At 39.9% G+C, this 18,497-nt stretch overlaps 1 protein-coding gene across 1 annotated transcript; it reads right to left on the reverse strand.

Annotated features, from left to right (window-relative positions):
• Positions 1 to 1,621: 1,621 nt before the first annotated feature.
• tm9sf2 (transmembrane 9 superfamily member 2) lies at positions 1,622 to 17,720 on the reverse strand. The gene is made up of 17 exons (XM_053477136.1): positions 17,381 to 17,720; positions 14,445 to 14,512; positions 12,934 to 13,027; positions 10,816 to 10,943; positions 10,574 to 10,703; positions 10,295 to 10,419; positions 8,974 to 9,085; positions 8,750 to 8,829; positions 8,521 to 8,629; positions 7,145 to 7,277; positions 6,653 to 6,772; positions 5,406 to 5,463; positions 5,137 to 5,296; positions 4,732 to 4,883; positions 4,328 to 4,439; positions 3,778 to 3,949; positions 1,622 to 3,077 (listed from the first exon to the last, which is right to left on the reverse strand). Exons 1-17 carry the CDS (start codon positions 17,534 to 17,536, stop codon positions 3,010 to 3,012), a joined length of 1,977 nt encoding a protein of 658 aa, XP_053333111.1. The 5' UTR covers positions 17,537 to 17,720; the 3' UTR covers positions 1,622 to 3,009.
• Positions 17,721 to 18,497: the final 777 nt, after the last annotated feature.

Here is an 18,497-nt window from a genome sequence, read left to right on the forward strand (position 1 = left end):
TTGGTCAAACCTGTTAATTATTGAATTCCGTCCCCTTCTCACCAAGACATCTTAGACAATGCTAATTGTAAATGCAAATTTGTGGCAACAATTTCCTTTTCTATTCCAACATGGCTGTGCACAAAGCAAAGACACTATACACATGGTTTGATGAGTTTGATGAACTGGAACGGAGATTGCGAGCCAGGCCTTCTTGTCCAACTTAGTGCCTGACCTCCTAAATGCTCTACAGAGTGAATGAGCACGAATTTCCACAGAAACACTCCAAAATCTTAAGAAAAGTGGAAGCTGTTATAGCTGGAAAAAGGGGGACCAACTCCATACTGAAGTATGGATATATATTTGAATACAATGTCATTGCAGGTTTGGTCAAATACGTTTACACATATAGTGTAGCTTGTAAAATGAGTAAAGTTTAATTGCTATCAAAAGTCATTTGAAAATAGGCACCGCATAACATTGTTCTTTATAGATTTTGTTCATATTTAGGGACTTTGTTGTTGGTCTTTCGGCTGCTCCCGGCAAAGGGTCGCCACAGCGGAATACCCAGTCCGCACTACAACTTGGCACAGGTTTTACGCCGGATGCCCTTCCTGACGCAACCCTCCCATTTAATCCAGGCTTGGGACCGGCACTGACTGGGAATCGAACGTCTTCACTTCCGCATGGCAGGTCAAACACCTATGACTGAGCCACCAGTGCCCCTCATTCATATTTGGAGACTAATGTGTCCTAAATCACGTCAGTAAGTCTGAGTGACATCGCAGAAAAACTGGACTCAGATAAAACACATGATATAGTCTCATTTCCACTAATCTTCAATTTAAGTTAATTTGTCAGGTCAGGATATCACTGACCTCTAACAACACTGGAGTGATTTAAGTCACTGGTATGCTTAAAATTTGTGCTGCTTTGAACCTTTAAGGAATACTGTACCTTCTCAAATCTACTGTACCTCCTATCATTCTCTAATAAATGAATTAAAACAGCGAAGAACGTAGACCCAAAACTGGACAGGCACAACATGTATGGGAATCATGGTATTGCTTAGATTGCTGTGATGACGTTTGTGTATAACGGCCCTCACTGTGGTTCACTGGAGTCGCAAAGCTATAGAAATGTTTCCATAACCCTTTCCAGAATAAAAGGCCAATTACTTTCTCTCATCTGTTCTTCTATCTAAAATTTCTTTAGATAGCGGCATGATAGATTTCTTTTTGAGATCTTTAGCATGCTTCACTTTGTCAGCCAGGGTATGTTTATATGACTTCTTGATTCACCAGGTCTGGCAGTAATCAGGCCTGGTTACGGCAAGAAAAATTAAACTTTAACTAAAGTGTGTGCGTGATTTAATAAAGTAAATCATGGTTTAAAAGCTGCATTTTGTAATTACTCTGGTAATCTTTGTGTAATATTAAAATAAATTTTATCCTCGGTCATTTGTGACAAAAAAAGGGGGAGGAGCAAAAAAATTCACAGCATCGTCACAACCCAGGAAGGCCGTGACAACAATGCTTACACCTGTGATAAATGCTGATGCTCAAAGGGTGTAAAAACATTTTTTTACACAATTTCAAAATTTTAATTTTTTCCGCTAAAGTCGATCGCATTTGTACAGAAGTTTAGGTGAACAAGACTTAATTTATTGATAACCTACATTATCCTCACAGCTTCAATGATAAATGAAGCACAGAGAATGACTGAAAGACACAATCGTTCTGTCCAACTTTTTGTTTAAAACATACAGTAAATCATTCAAAAAGGCAGATTTTATTTGGGACAAAAAAAAAGAAAATCCTTTTTTTTTTTAAATCTCCATTATTAATTTCCCACTTTGCATCATGACTATTTTAAATCAGTGAAGAAAACCCTCGTGATCAGTGTGAACCAAAACCATTAGAACTTACACGTCTGCTTACACTGTATGACTATATACAGTAAATGGTCCTGCGCCAAAAAAACAGTCCCTCCATCCACATATTTCTACATACTATTCCTCGACTGCTCCCCTCCCACTAGGCTCTTTAAAAAATTAAGGTACGGATATGAAAAAAAAAAAAAAAGCATGTATTAAGTTAATATGTACGAAACATCTGTTAGAATGCTGATCTCAAGTCAGCTTCTGTGCATGCAGAAAACTAAATGGATCAGAGAGAACCAAAGAGCAGAACAGCTTCTTTAACACATGTGCAGTCAGGGTTCTTAAAGAAACATTTCATCCCTCCTCAAACCAAAGAAAGAAAATAGCACTTTGTTAAGAGTTCATGTATCAGCTTCCACTCGTGTGTACCCATGTTGGTGCTTTAAGATGAAGCTCTTCTTTATTCTTTCCTCTTAAAGATGAGGCACAAAGAAAGCAGTGAGGCGTAAATCAATAGAAAGACAGCGCAAATTAAAATGATGAGATAAATAAAAGCAAAAGACAGCCGACTGGTTTGTAGTCCACGCACACAAACGCACACACACAATTGGAAACCACCCCCCTCCTCGCAAACACACAACTCTCGCTCAAAAAAAAAATTGGGGGCTAAGTTTTTTTTTAGACAAATTTCAGCATTTAAGGAGGAGGAAAAAAGGATATATTTACAGAGTCATATTTGTACCACCATGTCCGCTATACCTACACCTGAACTGATGCACTTTAACGTTAGTGAAAAGGAAGAAATGTGATATTTACAAGATGACAATCTGAAACTAAGGTTGAGGAAAATGTAGCTGTGTGATCTGGGCGGGTGCATGGTGCCCTTTATACGAGTGCTCTTCTTTAATAAGTATGTGTGAAATTAAAACATACACACACAAATACATTTTTTTTAAACACACACACACACACACACACACACACACACACACACACACACTCTCTCTCCAATGGAAGCTTAAGATCTGTAGAATGTATATCGAGTTGTTAGTTAGCTGGGGAAAACGGCGTCTTCGATGGCGGTCTTGTCTCTCCGCTAAAGACAGTAGTGGAGGAGAGAGTTCAGTCCAGGCTCTGATTGGTCGAATTCAGTCCACTTTCACAACGCTGTAGATTTTTGTCACAAACCAGAAACAGGCAAAGAATCCAATCGTTCCTGTGAAGATTAAACGTAAAATTTACGCTTTAATTCAGGAGAAATGAACATTCAAACAAACAAACTGCTGTCTCTTAAATGAAATACTGGGCAAGAGTCACCGCTCACTGCTTCATAATCAATTAAATTTGATTTAAATTGTATTAAATTAAATTAAATAAATGAGAACAAATGTTTTACTGTGACAGACTGCAAATTGCCTGAAGATACAACTTAAAAATTGGTTGTTTCTGTAACAACCTCAGCAGCGACCTCATTTCCCCTCTCGTCTGTTCCAACCACTCAGCTTTCAGCATCACCGATATACTAATCACCTGATTCTCACCGGTTCATGCCTTATGTTAGATGTGATTTTTTATGCTTGAATGATTTATAGATCACTATGTGGCTTTAAAAAAAATTAAATAAAAAAAAAATTCCTCCGAAAACGAGAGCTCAAATTTTGGCAAAAATGAGACTGAAAAAAAGACAGAAAAAACGAGAAAGCCTGGCTCTTTGGAAGCAAAATATGGAGAAATGAGGGGGTTTGTTAAAGGGGCTTAAGACTTTTGCACAGTACTGTATGTGCAAATCTTCTCTCATGATAAACTAAAGCTTCATTCAAATGTAACGAAAAGCATATAATCAGTGATGGAGGTGTGTGAGGAGTTTCCATCCCCGATTCTGATATCTTTCACCAAATCCACACCAACCCACCCACCTGTAAAGAGGAAGAAGATCAAGGCCATGATCATTGTGTAGCCGAAGTACAGTATGGTGCTGGCCAGGCCGGTGATCTGCAGCTTGGAGAAAAAGTAGTGTACAGCGTAGACGAGGAAATACGCCGCTGTGAACCCGCTGGTAAGGAAGGAGCGCCACTGCCAGTGGTAGTCCTGAGGAACGCAAAACAAAACAACAGCGTTAGGGTTTTTATCTATAGTAACTGGAGGTGTGTCAGAAATAGTTATTATTATTAATAACAGTGGTGGACAATGACAACGAAAATGTAACTCGTGAGTGTACTTTACTTTTACATTTCCATTCTGGGTGATTATTATTATTTTGCAACATCTATTATATCTACATCGGCTATATAAGCTAAGCAAAATATTTTTAATAAAATCAAAGTATTTTATTGGAGTAATAGTTTATTAGGGAAACTAAACTCAAGAACAGGATTTGTGTACTTCGTCTACCAGCGATTTTCATCAACACAGTAAGTGAGGTGACCATCATAAATAAATCATAAAAAAAACTGATGTGATTCGTACCTCAGCACACAGGTGGAAGTAACAGAGCAGGATGGTGGCCTCAGAGCAAGTAATCACGAGGATGATGAAAACGAGGAAGAGGAAGCCGAACATGTAGTACATTTGATGGGACCTGGAGACAAAGCACAGACACCATTAGGATGAGACTCATCATGTACTGTCCAAAATTCTCCATGATTTAAATATTATCATAATCCTGTTCTCTGACAATATTCTTTTCAAACCCTGCGTTACTATGGAACAAACCACAGCTGATCTTTGAAATTAAATCCCGCTCTCTGCCATGCATCCAAGACTGCCTTTAAATATCTTAAACATGCATCGTTATGAATTTTTATATTATATTATATTATATTATATATATGTTTAGTTTTTTTACACCAGCTGGTCAGGGAAGAACTCACCAGATGCTGTTGAGGATGAAGAACAGCTGAATGAAGATGCATCCGAAGGGCAGGATGCCGCCCATCACGATCCCTGGGAGGGGTTTGGTGTAAAAAGACTGCTCTGGAATCTGACGAGGGATCTGATTGGTGCGTACGGGATGTTCGATGCCCTGAGACACACAAAAACCACCAACAATTAATACAAAAAAACAAACAAACAAAAAAACTTTGGACTGATGATCTATGATGAAACCACACCTGGCCAAAACAGGCACAAACAATTTACCGACCGTGCCTGCCTATAAACTTGACAATTAAAGTCATGCCGAAGGTTATAGTTTTATTCGTAATGCTTTAGAACGACAACAAAGAAGCTTTTAATCAGCATATTTAACAGTCATACTAGTATTTGTATGCACTCACAGCTTTCTTAAAGCCAAAGTACGCTCCAACGAAAGTCAGAGGGACGGAGATGCAGAACCACAAGGCCAAGATGGCCACCAGCGTGCCGAAGGGCATGGCGGCCGACGAGCCCTCACCCCACAGAATCAGGTTCATCAGGAAGAAATCAGCAAACACCACACTGTATGAGAAAAAACAGGCTTCGTTTAAAATACATTAAAAAACAAAACTAAGAAATGGATCGGACTTAAGACGGAGATATGACTGGAAAAAAAAAAAAAAAAACTCACCCGGGGCAGAGGAACGACGTCAGCAGCACGTTGGTCTTCCACTTCTCTCCTCCGAACGCTGCACGCATCAAACACACACATGCTCATGTTAATATACCTGAGATCGAATAGCTACTGAACATCTACATTTCCTGATACAGCTTCTGTGAAGTATAAGTCAAATGGTTTAAGAGGAGTTGTACACAGAGGAAAAGTCTAATAAAGATATATGATGCCGACGCCAACGCCAGACACTGATCCAATCAAATAGCTAGTGGATATCTACAGAATTAAACATCGGCTATACAAGTCACTTGTCCATGTCGCTGCATTTATTAGATATAAATCACCTGTAGACTATAGCAGTCACACCCAGCACTGCTCGTTACTGAGGAGACGTGTGTAGGAAGCAAATCAGAGCAGCATGATAGTGGAATTCTTCTTCTCAATACACATTCAGCTCTAAATCTACCAGAATTAAAGTAAGTGCCACCTTGTGGCGTTTTTTGGTATTACTGTGTAGACACACTGCTTAACATCTGACTGTTACAGTATATTGGATGGTATTAGATCACTAAAAATATATATATATGAGAAGCTAGTGCACACCTTGCGAACCTTATCTAAAAAGGAACCAGTGCGGATTCAACCATTTTCCTTTTCATTGCATACATTTTTTTTATTATTCGGAAAAATAAATAAGAAAAAATAGCTAGTGCAAATCTATGCATCCTAATAAAAGTGCTGGTTGGCTAAATACCCATGAAAGCACGGTGGCTGAGAAGTGCAAAACAAAATAACTAAACCGAAAAGCAAAATAACACAACTGAAAACAATCTGATTTGTTATATTGTATTCGGTTTCGTTATTTTGTTTTTGGTTCCGTTATTTTGTTTTGCACTTCTCAGCCACCGTATAAAAGGTTTAGGAGGAGATGCGATAAAAGAAAAGTGTAACGATGACAGACAACGCCGTTATGAAACGTCACGCCGGCTATTGATTATAGGCTTCACAGGCAGGCAACAGATAAGCATTATGGGAAAATTCTTGGTTACCATTTTAGTTACATCTTCGTTACATTTACAGTTATGTTGAAAAGAATTTCTACTTTTTTTTTAATGACAAACTGCTCATGATGACACTGGCAGTGTGTACGCGAGTAAAGAAGGGGCCCCTTTTGACACTGATTAGACCTAATGACCTGCACAAGGCTCTGACAGAACTCCAGGGTCAGAGGTGAGGGATTAGCGTCTTCGCCATGTACTCACACTTGTAAAATCGGGCAGCGATGTAACCAGCTGGAGTTCCCAGCAGCACCCAGAGCACCACGGCACACGTCATCAGAGCACCCCGGTTAGCTGGAGACAGGAAGCCCAGACATGCAAAAACTAGAGAGAGAGAGAGAGAGAGAGAGAGACGGGATATTAAGTAAGATCTAATTTTATTGTTAAACATTAACCTGCATGTCAGGTTAATGTTTAATCACGACATGAGTTCTTCAAAAGCCTTATTTAATAAAGCTGGTGTTGACATTGCCTTGGGAAATCTAACTACAGGGAAGTGGTAACGATTTCAGGAAAAACAGAACACACCTATAAATGTGAAAATTTATAAAATTTAACTACGCGTAGAACAAATAATTCATTCAGGGTCACACGGAGACCTGAAGATTAACAGCTATATAAATGGACTGGTGATAACGATCTATAAAGTCACGACAGTGTGTGAGCGTAGAGCGGGTGTGATCAAGAGGAACTCACAGAGAGTAACGAACGTCATGATGAAGATCTGCGTTCCCGACCCGAGGAAAACGGAGAGCAGCATTCCTTTACGCGGCGGACGGAACACGTCGCCGTGGACCAGCTTCCAGCCAAACTCCTCCTGAGCATCCTCCTATAGAAGCCGTACAACACACGCGCGCGCACACACACACACAGACACAAAGTTGGGGTTAAAGGATCTGGATGTGGCTTTTAGAGGAGGGTTTTTGGAGGGGGGGGGGGGGACCTGTAAATATCACTTTGCATCAGTTCACTGAATGAATGAAAAAGAGAGAGAGAGAGAGACGGGTAGACTTAACATCAGAGAGAAAGAGATGCTTAAAAGACTATAAAGCTGGCAGACTGACTGAAGGAGACATGATGAAAAACAATAAATAAATTTAAGAAAACTTGGGCTTTGTCAACACAATCAGGTTTTTTTTTTTTTTCTTCAGTATGTCTCAGTCACTCGTCCCTGTACAAACTAGGTATCGTGTCACAGACTTCTTGGGAAAAATTCCACCAAGATGTAAATATTTAGAAACTCTTATCTTCAGTGCAATTTCGGTTTCTGAAGGCGTGTGCCACACGCACCGTGTCTACAGTTAGGGTTATACTGCCACCTGCGGGTTTGGCGTGCTTTGACAGTGTGTGAGACAGCCAAAAAAAATGTTTTAACATAAACGACTGATGATGAAGAGAGGTGAAAGACAGACTGAATGAGACGAGCTCACATATACAGCAGACTCTTCAGTGGTATTTAAAGTGACATATCTAAATTATAGTCAATCAAGATGGGTCTTGAGTACAACCAACCAACCAACCCCGATATCCTGCATTTCTGGATTTGCCAGGGCTTAAACATGCCCATTTAGATTTCCCCCCATAATGACCTCGTATGAGAATAGCCCCTTCTCTGCTGTTCTATGGTGGGGCGTGGCTCCGCGGGACTTCATTTACACAGACACTAAAACAGAATCTTGGAAGTAAGAATAAAACGGAGAACGTCCAAGACACGAAATACAAAATTAATTTTTATAGAAAAACATTTGGCTGCATTGCACAACGTACGACAGACGTGTCATTAAGGAGAGGGGTTTATTAACGGTTTTGGAAGAAGTCTCCAGTATTTCGACTTTTTAAACAGATCAGTTTTCAAATAGAGTAAAGACTGCAAAATAAATAAAGAAGAACCTTTTTTAATGAGGAGTCTCGTAGTTATTATACAACACGAGAGAGAGACTAAAAAAAATTAACTATAAGGGAATAAAGCGCTTCACAGTGGTTGATTCGCTTCTTCGAGATATCATCTGTGTCACGGTCATAGACAGCGTGTGTGTTGTAGTGTGTGTAGTATTGCAAGGTACTAGACTGACCACGGAGTCCATCTGGTTGTAGCGGGCGATGTCTTTGTGCAGCGTGCGCAGCATGATCATCGCCACCATACCGGACAGGAAGAGCACTATGACCAGGGAATTCATGATGCTGCGGCCGAACACACGAGAAACGAGAGATTAACAAACATCTTGTAGAATCTTCTTACTTCTTTTCATGCATCTTGTACACAAACGCGTATATTTTGGGTGTTTCTGCGTGTAGGCTCACCTAAACCACTGGATGTTGGTGTGAGGCATGGACTCCAGGATATAATCCCAACGAGAGGCCCATCGGATGTTTGGCTCCTCCTGTAACCGATAAAACAACACTCCGATTGGACACTATAGTCAGATAAAAAGAGCTAAAGCAAATCTGTATTTCTTCTCTGTTGAGCATTGAGAGCTAACCCACCCTTGTACAAAGTGTTTGGGGTTAAGTAAGACAGAACTGACCTTGAACAGTATAGAGTAGGTGTAGGGGATGCTGATGTCTCCTGTGAGCTTGTTTTGCAGACTCATGGGCGGCCCTGTGCAGTCCGGAGCGTCCGGATTGCTCTGTTTATAGCTGATAACACAACGCACAGCACAAAACATCACCATCAGCAGCAAACACTTACGCCTAGACCTGGTGTGTACCTCTGTTAACAATGAGCGTCAGGCACGAGGGCTGGCTTAGAGCTTTACATTAGTGCATGATGTGATCATGTCCACTAGGGGGCAGGAAACTACAAACTAAACGAAGAAGGAGAACAAGACATGAAGCAGGTCGGTGCTACATACTGTAGTAGAAATGGTGAGGAGAAATTGATTGGTTTATCCAGCGTGCTTCTTTTGTGTGGCGGTTCATGTATCGCCCAACTCTGATGGAGTAACAGGGCCAATATGGGATTAAAAAAAAATGGAAAAAAGATGGAGTTGGAAGAATAGAGGCAGGGAAAGTTTAAAACTCAGAATTTTCAAGTTGTAAGCCAAATTTCATAAATTCAAATTTATGAGAAAAAAACTTGAAACGTACGAGTTTAAAACTCAGAACATTACAAAAAAATTATTTGCAAATGTACGAGAAAAAAAAAGCCTGACAATTTGTGTGGTTTCTTCTAACAAGGAAGGAAACCTTGTATACACTTTGCTTTACAAGGTTGGGCAGACATCCCTCGTGGCACATTATGCCTGGAGTGGAAGATCTTATCAAAATCTACTTTTACCGTGGAATTACCAACAAGGAAATACTTGTTAGTTTAGCTCATTTTCTAAATCGCAAATTGACAACTTTTTTCTCTCAAATTTTTTTTCCTCAAAAATGTCAAAATGTTTTTTTTAATTATTTAAATCCCATATTGACCCTAATATTCATGTAATTTTTAAAATATAGATACTTAAAATTTTATTTTATATGTTTGTGTTTAAAGTTAAAAGAATTATGATTTCTGTAAAATTGTGATACAAAAAGAATCGGTATGATAATAAATCTGGCTGAGCCCTGGTGATTCCCATTCCAACTCCATAGTGCAATCATTTTGGGATTATGGCTGTAATATCATGGCTGTAACATCATGGCTGTAATATTTGATAAGCATCACAGCTGTGCTGATAATAAGTACGACAGCATGACCTCAAGTGTGATATTGAAAGAGAATATGATATAAAGTTCCCATAAATGACCTAAATCCTGCTTTTTAATTTTATACATGTAGCAAAATAAATATGTTTTATTTTAAAAGTAGTTCATGGCCAAGGTAAGGTTTAGTCTGTAGACTATAAACAGTCCTGGTACCTCTTTGGCTCCATCTTGGCAGCGACCAGTCTGGAATCAGGGGCCTCGTTCTCCACGTTGTGGTAGAAGATGGTGATGTCCACATGGTTGAAGATGTAAAAGGTGTCTCTCTCATTGAACTCCGCCTGCATACGGAGGGAGAAACAGAATGAACAGGCAGCACATACTCTGGAGTCCAGAACTATTGCGTTCCCACTGATCAAAATGAACCAGGCTTTGTGGTCAAATGTCTTTGGAGTCGATCCTGTGGCCCCCAGTGAAAACACCCAATACACTCACATTGACGACGCAGGCATCTTTGGCCAAGCCGGTTTCCGTGACGTAGCACCCGATGGGGAACCCGGGGTTGCAGAATTTCTGATTGTCTTCTACATCGTAGCACCAGGTCACAGGCATGTTGTCCACAATCCTGCAAAGACAATAAAGAGCAAGATGAGGGAAAATAAAATGCTGGTCATCTAGTGCTCAGAGGTTGTGCTTACTATGCAAGATGACGAAAGAGGATGAAAACGAAGACTTACCAGTGATGCTGGTAGTTAAGGAGCATGCCTTTCTTGAGGAAATCCAGGTTGGCTTTATCTTCTGCTTTGCTGGTGCTGTATTTTTTGGTGCACACATGCTTGCACGTCTCTTTTTGCTTGAAGGAAAACTGTTAAAAGGACATAATTAAATAATGACTATCACTTGGCACACTTTTTGAGTTCGCTAAAAAAGTAAATAAATATTTCTTGATTTATCTGGTCGAACTTTAAAGCATTAAGTGGTTTAACAAAGACCTTTGTCCTTTAGTTTCGTACTGTAAAGCTTCATAATTACAGGCGACAATATTTACCAAACGGGCAGGGAGAATGTTAATCATGCTGGTGGATAAGATGTGTAGTAATAGGGGTTTATGGCAGTGTTTGTATAAACCACAGTCTATACAGACTAGAAATGTAAACATGGTTTCCACATTACACTCCTTACTACATCTTGATTTAATGGCTTGGAACACACTGCTGTAGGAAAAACTGTTACGGTGTAATCGTGTTAAACCTGGGCAAAACCTGGTGTAAGGATTTGACCATTTAACCGCAACGTGACTTGGAAAAACAAGCAAAACTTGAAGAAAATCAAGTTGGACTTGAAGAAAATACTGTTGTTTTTTTGTTTGTTTACTGGAGACACTAGAGTGAGAGAGAGTGGGGAAAAAAAGAAGAGCAGGAGGGGACAACAACCAGATGTCATCTATAGGACGATTGTTCGTCTGTTCTCAGACCAGAAAACAATTTACATCAACTGATGTGGCGCGGATTCCTGATCCTAAGCCATTCTGGCTAGCTTGTATTCCATTTCAGACATTACTTTAACAATCCTGTATGAGCCTTTACAGACCTATACAGAGCTAGTCTGGCAGAAAATCCAGCTGAGGCGCGAGTCTTCAGCTTGACCGGATCACCAACCCTGAATGAAACTTCTCTTCATTTCTTATCATAGCGTTGCTTCTGTGTTGTTTGGCCGGTCGCTAAAAAGAGTCCCTCCCTAAAGAGTCAGACGTGCTTGATGACATCCAGAAATCAAAGGGGTGTGCTCAAGTCTCCGAAATACAAAAGAAATACTGGTGTGTCTTCTGTGCTCTACAGATACAGAGCTGTCCTCAGTGCAAAAAGCGATTTAAGGGAAGTGGAGGGCCGAGCCTCTGTGGTTTTTGTCCCACATAATCTCATAAGATTGTGTTCGTATTCACCCTCTCTGTCTGGTTGAATGGATTGCAGGTGATGGGCTGTGATTAGTCTGTAAGCATGAGGGCTTAAACAACTGCCTTAAAAACACAACAAAAAGAAAGAAGAAGAAGAAAAAAAAAAAAACACTTTCTAACTGCACAGCTGTGTCTAAAACCACGTACCAACAAACACCTCTAAAACAAACTTTTCTGCTGCAACTCTGACAGGATTGATTTCTATCCACTCGGTTAATATATTGTAAATACTATTTAAAGCCTACACATTCTGAATAACACTAGGGAGTGTGTTTGGCCTAGGGAGTGTGTTTGCAGAAGACGTTAAAGTTAATATAATGGGCCTGTCGATTCTGTCGATTTAATCTCCCAGAAGCCCGATCTTCCAATCAACAGACGCACTACATGCAGATGGCAATGTCTACTTATGCTGCAAGACCCTGATTTTCCTTATTTTCTCCATCATCACCACCTTAAGCAAGTGTGCCGGAAGGCCTAGCAACCTCAAATGCTTTGGGCATGAACGGATAAGAAAGCGCGACCATGGTATCTCTAAAAATATCAGTAATAATAAAAATAACGGGAGAAAAATTTTACTGTGCATATCACAATATCACATTACTCAAATACAAAACAAATAGTTCAACCAAATGAGTAAAAACTTTCTTTCTTTTTTTTTAGTTTAACACACTTATTAATGCCGTCCTTCCTTCTCTCTGTACTGGTCCTTATCTCTTATACAATCTATAGAAAAAGACTAATATCAGAGAAATGTATCGTAATGACTATAATTTCTCGGGTTTATGTTTGCGTGAAACAGGAGCTACTCAGAAAATGTTTAATGTTTGGTACAATGATTATCTTGTCCAACCCTGACTGAGTGATGCGCACAAATTAAAGCATGAGATGTGTGTGTGCTTACCTTGTAAGGCGATGGCTCAATTCTCTCCCCGAAAAGCACCTGGCCTAAGTTTTCCGATGGCCGTTTCTCAGCCTCGACGGTGCAGAAGTCAAACCTAAGGCCAAAAACAAGCACAAAACAGGTCATGACATGTAATATTTGAACGCAGTCATGTCATGTGTGTGTGTGTTATTATGCTTTTTTTGTGTTAGCATTAATAAAAAAAAAAATTTTTTATCAGAAAATAAAGATCTGTCCCTCTGTTCCAATATTTTTGGAAGAAACTGTGCTGAGGAGTGAGAGATTGTTGATCAAGAGTACATGTCACAAAAGCTACAAATAAAGATACTGGAATATTTAAATCTGTATTACGTGCCTATTGATGAGTAGATGACGTGAATGGAAAACATTTTAGATGAAAAAAATAAAAATATAGTCTCAAGCAGCGATGAGCGGGCTCAAGCACCCTGCGCCATCGCTACCCGGGCACACCGGAAAGTTATTAACCAGTTTTCGGCATAAGTTAGAGGCATCGTCACGACTGACCCGTTTGAGATATCAAAAATCCCTCTGCAATTTTGCATTCTCGATGACTTTAGATCACATCGGCCCGGTTTGGTGATTATTGTATAAATGCCCTAGGAAAGGTATATCAAAATCCTTTGGGTGAGTTTTGCATCCTTACTGAAGGTAACAGTAGGCAGTGTCGTCTATGGCGGGTAACGAGAATTTCAGGGGTTGGGGGGCTAAAATCCTGGATCGGACTGCGACGCATCTATCGTGAGAGTGTATACGATAGCCGTATACGTTAAGAGCTGCTGAAATACTGGCGCAGTGTGAGTGCTCTCTATAACGGTAACGGTATCACGCAGCGTTGGAATCTAGATGCAGATATTCTTTAATCTGTGTTACTGCAAGTGTCCCTGCCAGGTTGTTCACTGCGATGATACTTTACACTTGGATGTTGATTTATATTGTAAATGACACCTGCTATTACTTATAATAACGTCCCACTCCTGAGCTCATGTAAATCCAGCTTGACGAGTGACACACCTTAAACATTGTGTATATATACAGATTATTTAAACAACATTACAAGTCTGAGGTGTGGTAAAAAATATCGAGTTGAACCCCTTAGGCTGCTGGACTGTGACGTGGAGGAGAAGAACGCAGTGTTCATGTCAGGACTGTCCTTCTTCTGTCCTGCAGTTACACCTCGTATTAACCTTTACACGCTGCTTAAAAGTGCCCTCTAAGGATGATAAAAGGCTCAAAATTGAAATCGTGATGAAACAAAATGAGATGCCCGGTCGAACCGGCTGAACAGCTCCGCCTAAACAGGTGAGGAAATCTTTTGTCGAGGTTGCTTGACTGTCACAGAGAATTGCAAAAAAAAAAAGATGTTTAAGCACATTCCAAGAGAGAAATCCCTAACGCGCAGCTGACGCAATGCATACCACAAACCGTAGCAATGTTACAAAGCAGGTCAGATAAAAAAAAAATAAAACAACAAAAAAACCAACACTACTCACGCTGTGTATTCATACGGCAAGACCGACTCCACAGAATCCAATCTGTTCACGAAGAGCTCGATTTTGTCCTGCAAAATCAAATGAAATGAAATAAACACAGCAGTTAATACAGACAGAGGAAATTCAAACATACATTAAGAGCAAAACTGGACAAAGATCATCTAATATTATAAGAGCTGATAAGATAAATCAGACGACTCAGAAATTACAACGAACGAGAAGTTTATTTAGCTGATGGAGTGCTTCTGAAAAAGAAATTTCCTTAGGTCAAAGGGCACTGAACTTGGGAAATTGGCCAGCATATTTTCATGCCCTACTTATTTTTATGAAATAAAAAATGTCAATCTTGCTACATACAGTAGAATACATTTGGCGGCCTTAAGGTTTGAACCTGTGACCTGTGCGTCTTAACCATTGAGCTACTCATGCCCCTGACTGTTGTAGCTGCTACTACCGAAATGGAAACAAGAAAACATAACTACGTTATTATAAAAATGATAACGTCACTGATAGCAAATTGTTCGTATAACAGAATAATCAAGCACTATGAGAAGTATTATAAAAGGCACACATCATTTTTTTTTAAAGGGAAGGCTGGACTTGAGGGAGAATGAGACCTAGAGTTGGTGGTAATTAACTCTACTGGATTCCAACCGCTTGGTTGGTTAAACACCAATAAAAAATCTGGGATTTAAGGTCATTTCTCTCTCAGAGTGTTACTGGTGTTCCTGAGCTCAGGCGTTGATGCCATGTTGGGCGGGGAGGCCGGGGGGAGTCAACATTCCTGTTCATCTCAATTGTTTTGAGTGGGGTTGAGTTCGAGGCTATGTGCAGGTTACTCAAGTTCTTCCAGTCCCACCTCATCTTCACAGAGCTGGCTTTTGTAGACAAGGGAAGTGTGCAGGCTTTCAGTTCAGTGGTAAGTCTCAGAAAGAACCACAAACAAGCATATGGGGGAAAAGCAGGGGTACCACAGGGGAATTTTTATATACCATTGGTATTTTTTTATAGAATTCAGATCTCTACACGTGTAGAACTTTGTGTATAATACTAATTAATATATATATATATATATATATATATATATATATATATGTGTGTGTCCATCTTTACTGAATCTTCTACTGAACTTGTAAATAAATGCGAAAGGACTCGGTCACAACAGGATCTCAGTTTGAGTATTTCACAAGCTCTCAGCTCGGTCTGCTGAGGCTATATTTGCTCTATATAGGGTGTTTTCTCTCATAGCGCCGTTTCACATCACTGCTTTTCATTATCGCTACGGTTTCGGAATATAAGAAAAAACGCAAGTTTTAAACTTCAAGCATAGAATAACATACATCGATCTGTCTATTCATCTTCAGAGGTTCGGTTTTCATAGTCTACATTCCTTCATTAGGAGTAGGTCATGCTCTGTTGTGCCTTCATTTATGTTGCTTCCGCTCACTCTGTAAACTATCGCAAAGAAAGCCTCGCCCACATCAAGGCAAAAAAAAAAAAAAAAAAAACACTTAGGTTACTGGTGTGTTAATATATAAAAACATCAGGGTCCGAGCAGGTCTGTAACTCGGCCCGGGTCATTTAGTGATGCCCAGTGTATAGGAAAAGTAGGACACGAGCGTCTCTAGCAGTAACTGATTTACATGGGTTTACGTAACCGCAAACTTGCGTAAACTTTGTCTCTACGTTTTGATGATGTTAAGAAAACCTGGAAGGAAAACATATCAGCAAATCTGGAGCATCATAGCTAATTCACCACTAAGCTAAATCTTCCCTGATCACTAATGTTCATTTTAAATTCAGTCCTTGGAAATAATTACAAGTACTGAAATTTTTTTCATAACTAGTTCTTTTTCATAACTAGTTCTTCAACAGTTATTGCTGTCTGTCTTTCGGTTGCTGTTCCCTACGGGGTCGCCACAAAGGACTGTCCGATCCGCACACAAATTTGGCACAACCCTCCTATTTTATCCAGGATCACTACATCCAGTGGCTGGGGTGGGCAAGAATTGAACTTGGGGCCTTCCTCATGCATGGCAGGCAAGAAACCTACCACTGGGCCACCAATGCCTGCTTACATTTAGCTGATCTAATAAGTGCATATGTTTAATAACCCATATTTAGCAGATAAGTGAGTGCATTGTTAGTATTGTCAGGATAACAACTTCTTAAGTAAGTGGAATAACCGCCAAAAAAGAGGAAAACTGAGTTATAATGGCGATGACGTCACAAAAGACACTACTGAAAAATTATGAACGTTGACCTTTAATCGGTTGTTATCGTTTATGGATGAACAGATGACACGGATGACTTCCTTGTTCCATTCAAACGATTGATGTTGAAATGGTTAAATTCGTCAAAAGTTACGTCACGGACAGGAATCAGTCTAACAAAGTATAATAATAACGATTAATTTTATGAAAACCGACGTTACATAGGAACTTGGGGAGAGCGCGCGCGTATATGCACTGTATTAAGCTAGCTCACTGGCTGTGTTCTGAATCCACTGCATTTCACTTACTCATTACTCTTAGTGCGCTAAGCAGGCTAGAAAGTAACGTATGTTCCTGCCTGTGGAGGCAGCGCAGTAAATTTTCCAGAAAGTGATTCGGGACACAACCCGCTCCCACAGTAATAAACAGCCTTAGAGAAGCTAAAACGCTAAAAAAAAAAAAAAAAAAAAATCCCGAAAGTGCAAGTAACCGTTCAGAGCCAAGCACATTTCAAATACAGACATGAGCGTTAAACAGTCACCGTTGAAATGAAATAAAAATCCTGAGTGTATATTAGCGCCATGATTAGCAGCTAATAGCGCTAGCTAGTTAGTTAGCTAGCTAGCTAGCGCGAGAGGACTAATACGAGATATGACACTGAAATTGTTTTCATTTCGTCTCGTAGAGAAAAGCCGAAAGGTTAAATAAAACACAGTGGGTTACCTGGCATTCCCTCTGAGCGTCCTTCCCGTCCTGAGGTTTTTCACAGAAACTGACCGGAGCTAAACCCGGAAGATAGAAAGCCGCAGCATCCTGTACGAGGAGCAGCAGCGCGGACATCAGCGCCAAACGGACTCGCGAAAACATCATCTTCATCATTATAGTCTGTGCCTCTTCCTCGGTCTCTGTGGACGAGCTAACACTTCATTCAGCGGTTGTCAAAACAAACTCAAACACAACACCGATATCAGAAACGGATCATTTGCTTTGCGGTCGGTTCGCGCAGGCCAGTTACAGCACGGCGGATCTGCCTGCCTGCGTAACCCACTTTTCTAGTTCGACAGTTGCTTTGCGTTTTTTCTTCTACCTGTAATCCGACCAGCCCTGCCCCACCACTGTGATTGGATACCCTTGGTTCATTTTCACATGTAGGCCAAGGATTGGACAGTTCGACGAAGGATTAGCCAATAGAAAATTGAGAAGCGAGTCCAACATGGCGGAAAAGGCGGGGTTTTGCCGGAAAATGGGTATGACTTTCAAAAATATGCTCTGGGAAGACACGTCATCTGGTACACGACATAATGCTAGCCACAATCAAGAGTTTTTAAAGTGGCTTTACTTTTAATTAAAATAAAACAAAATTATATGGTTATATACCGTATCGTTGAATTTTTATTAAAATTTGTATTTAATTTAATTCAAAAGTTTATTTTATTTTAATAAAAAAATTATTTTACATTTTATTTTAATAAAAGTACATTATTTAATTTGCCCTTTATTTTTGGAGAAAATGGCAAAATGTTGGCAAATCTTTGAGCTGTTTATTATGACCAGGGCTTTTTTTTTACTTTTGTTAATTAAAGCCTGCCATGCCTTCGACCTGGGTTTAATTCCCGCCCAAATCCCGGCCACTGGATGCAGTGACGGTCCCAAGACTGGATAAAAACTGGAAGGTGATACCAGGATGGGTATCCAACATAAAAACAGGGGTGCGAAAATCCCCTTGATAGGAGCAAGCCAAAAGACAAACAACAAAGTCTATAGTCTCTCTTATAATCTTGTAAATAAATTCTTATTTTGGGTAACTTGTATGTCATAGCAGATAAAACAAAGGAAAAGG

Source organism: Clarias gariepinus, chromosome 18 (assembly GCF_024256425.1).
Source record: "Clarias gariepinus isolate MV-2021 ecotype Netherlands chromosome 18, CGAR_prim_01v2, whole genome shotgun sequence".
NCBI lineage: Eukaryota > Metazoa > Chordata > Actinopteri > Siluriformes > Clariidae > Clarias > Clarias gariepinus.

What these genes read in the sequence shown, in the direction of transcription:
- tm9sf2 (XM_053477136.1), bottom strand. Translation starts at nt 17,536, where the DNA reads ATGATGAAGATGATGTTTTCGCGAGTCCGTTTGGCGCTGATGTCCGCG. An exon ending in GCCAAGATGGAGCCAAAGAG is followed by an intron (nt 9,086 to 10,294) that starts GTACCAGGACTG and finishes TTGTGTTATCAG; the next exon opens with CTATAAACAGAGCAATCCGG. An exon ending in CGCTGCCCGATTTTACAAGT is followed by an intron (nt 5,464 to 6,652) that starts GTGAGTACATGG and finishes TGATGCGTGCAG; the next exon opens with CGTTCGGAGGAGAGAAGTGG.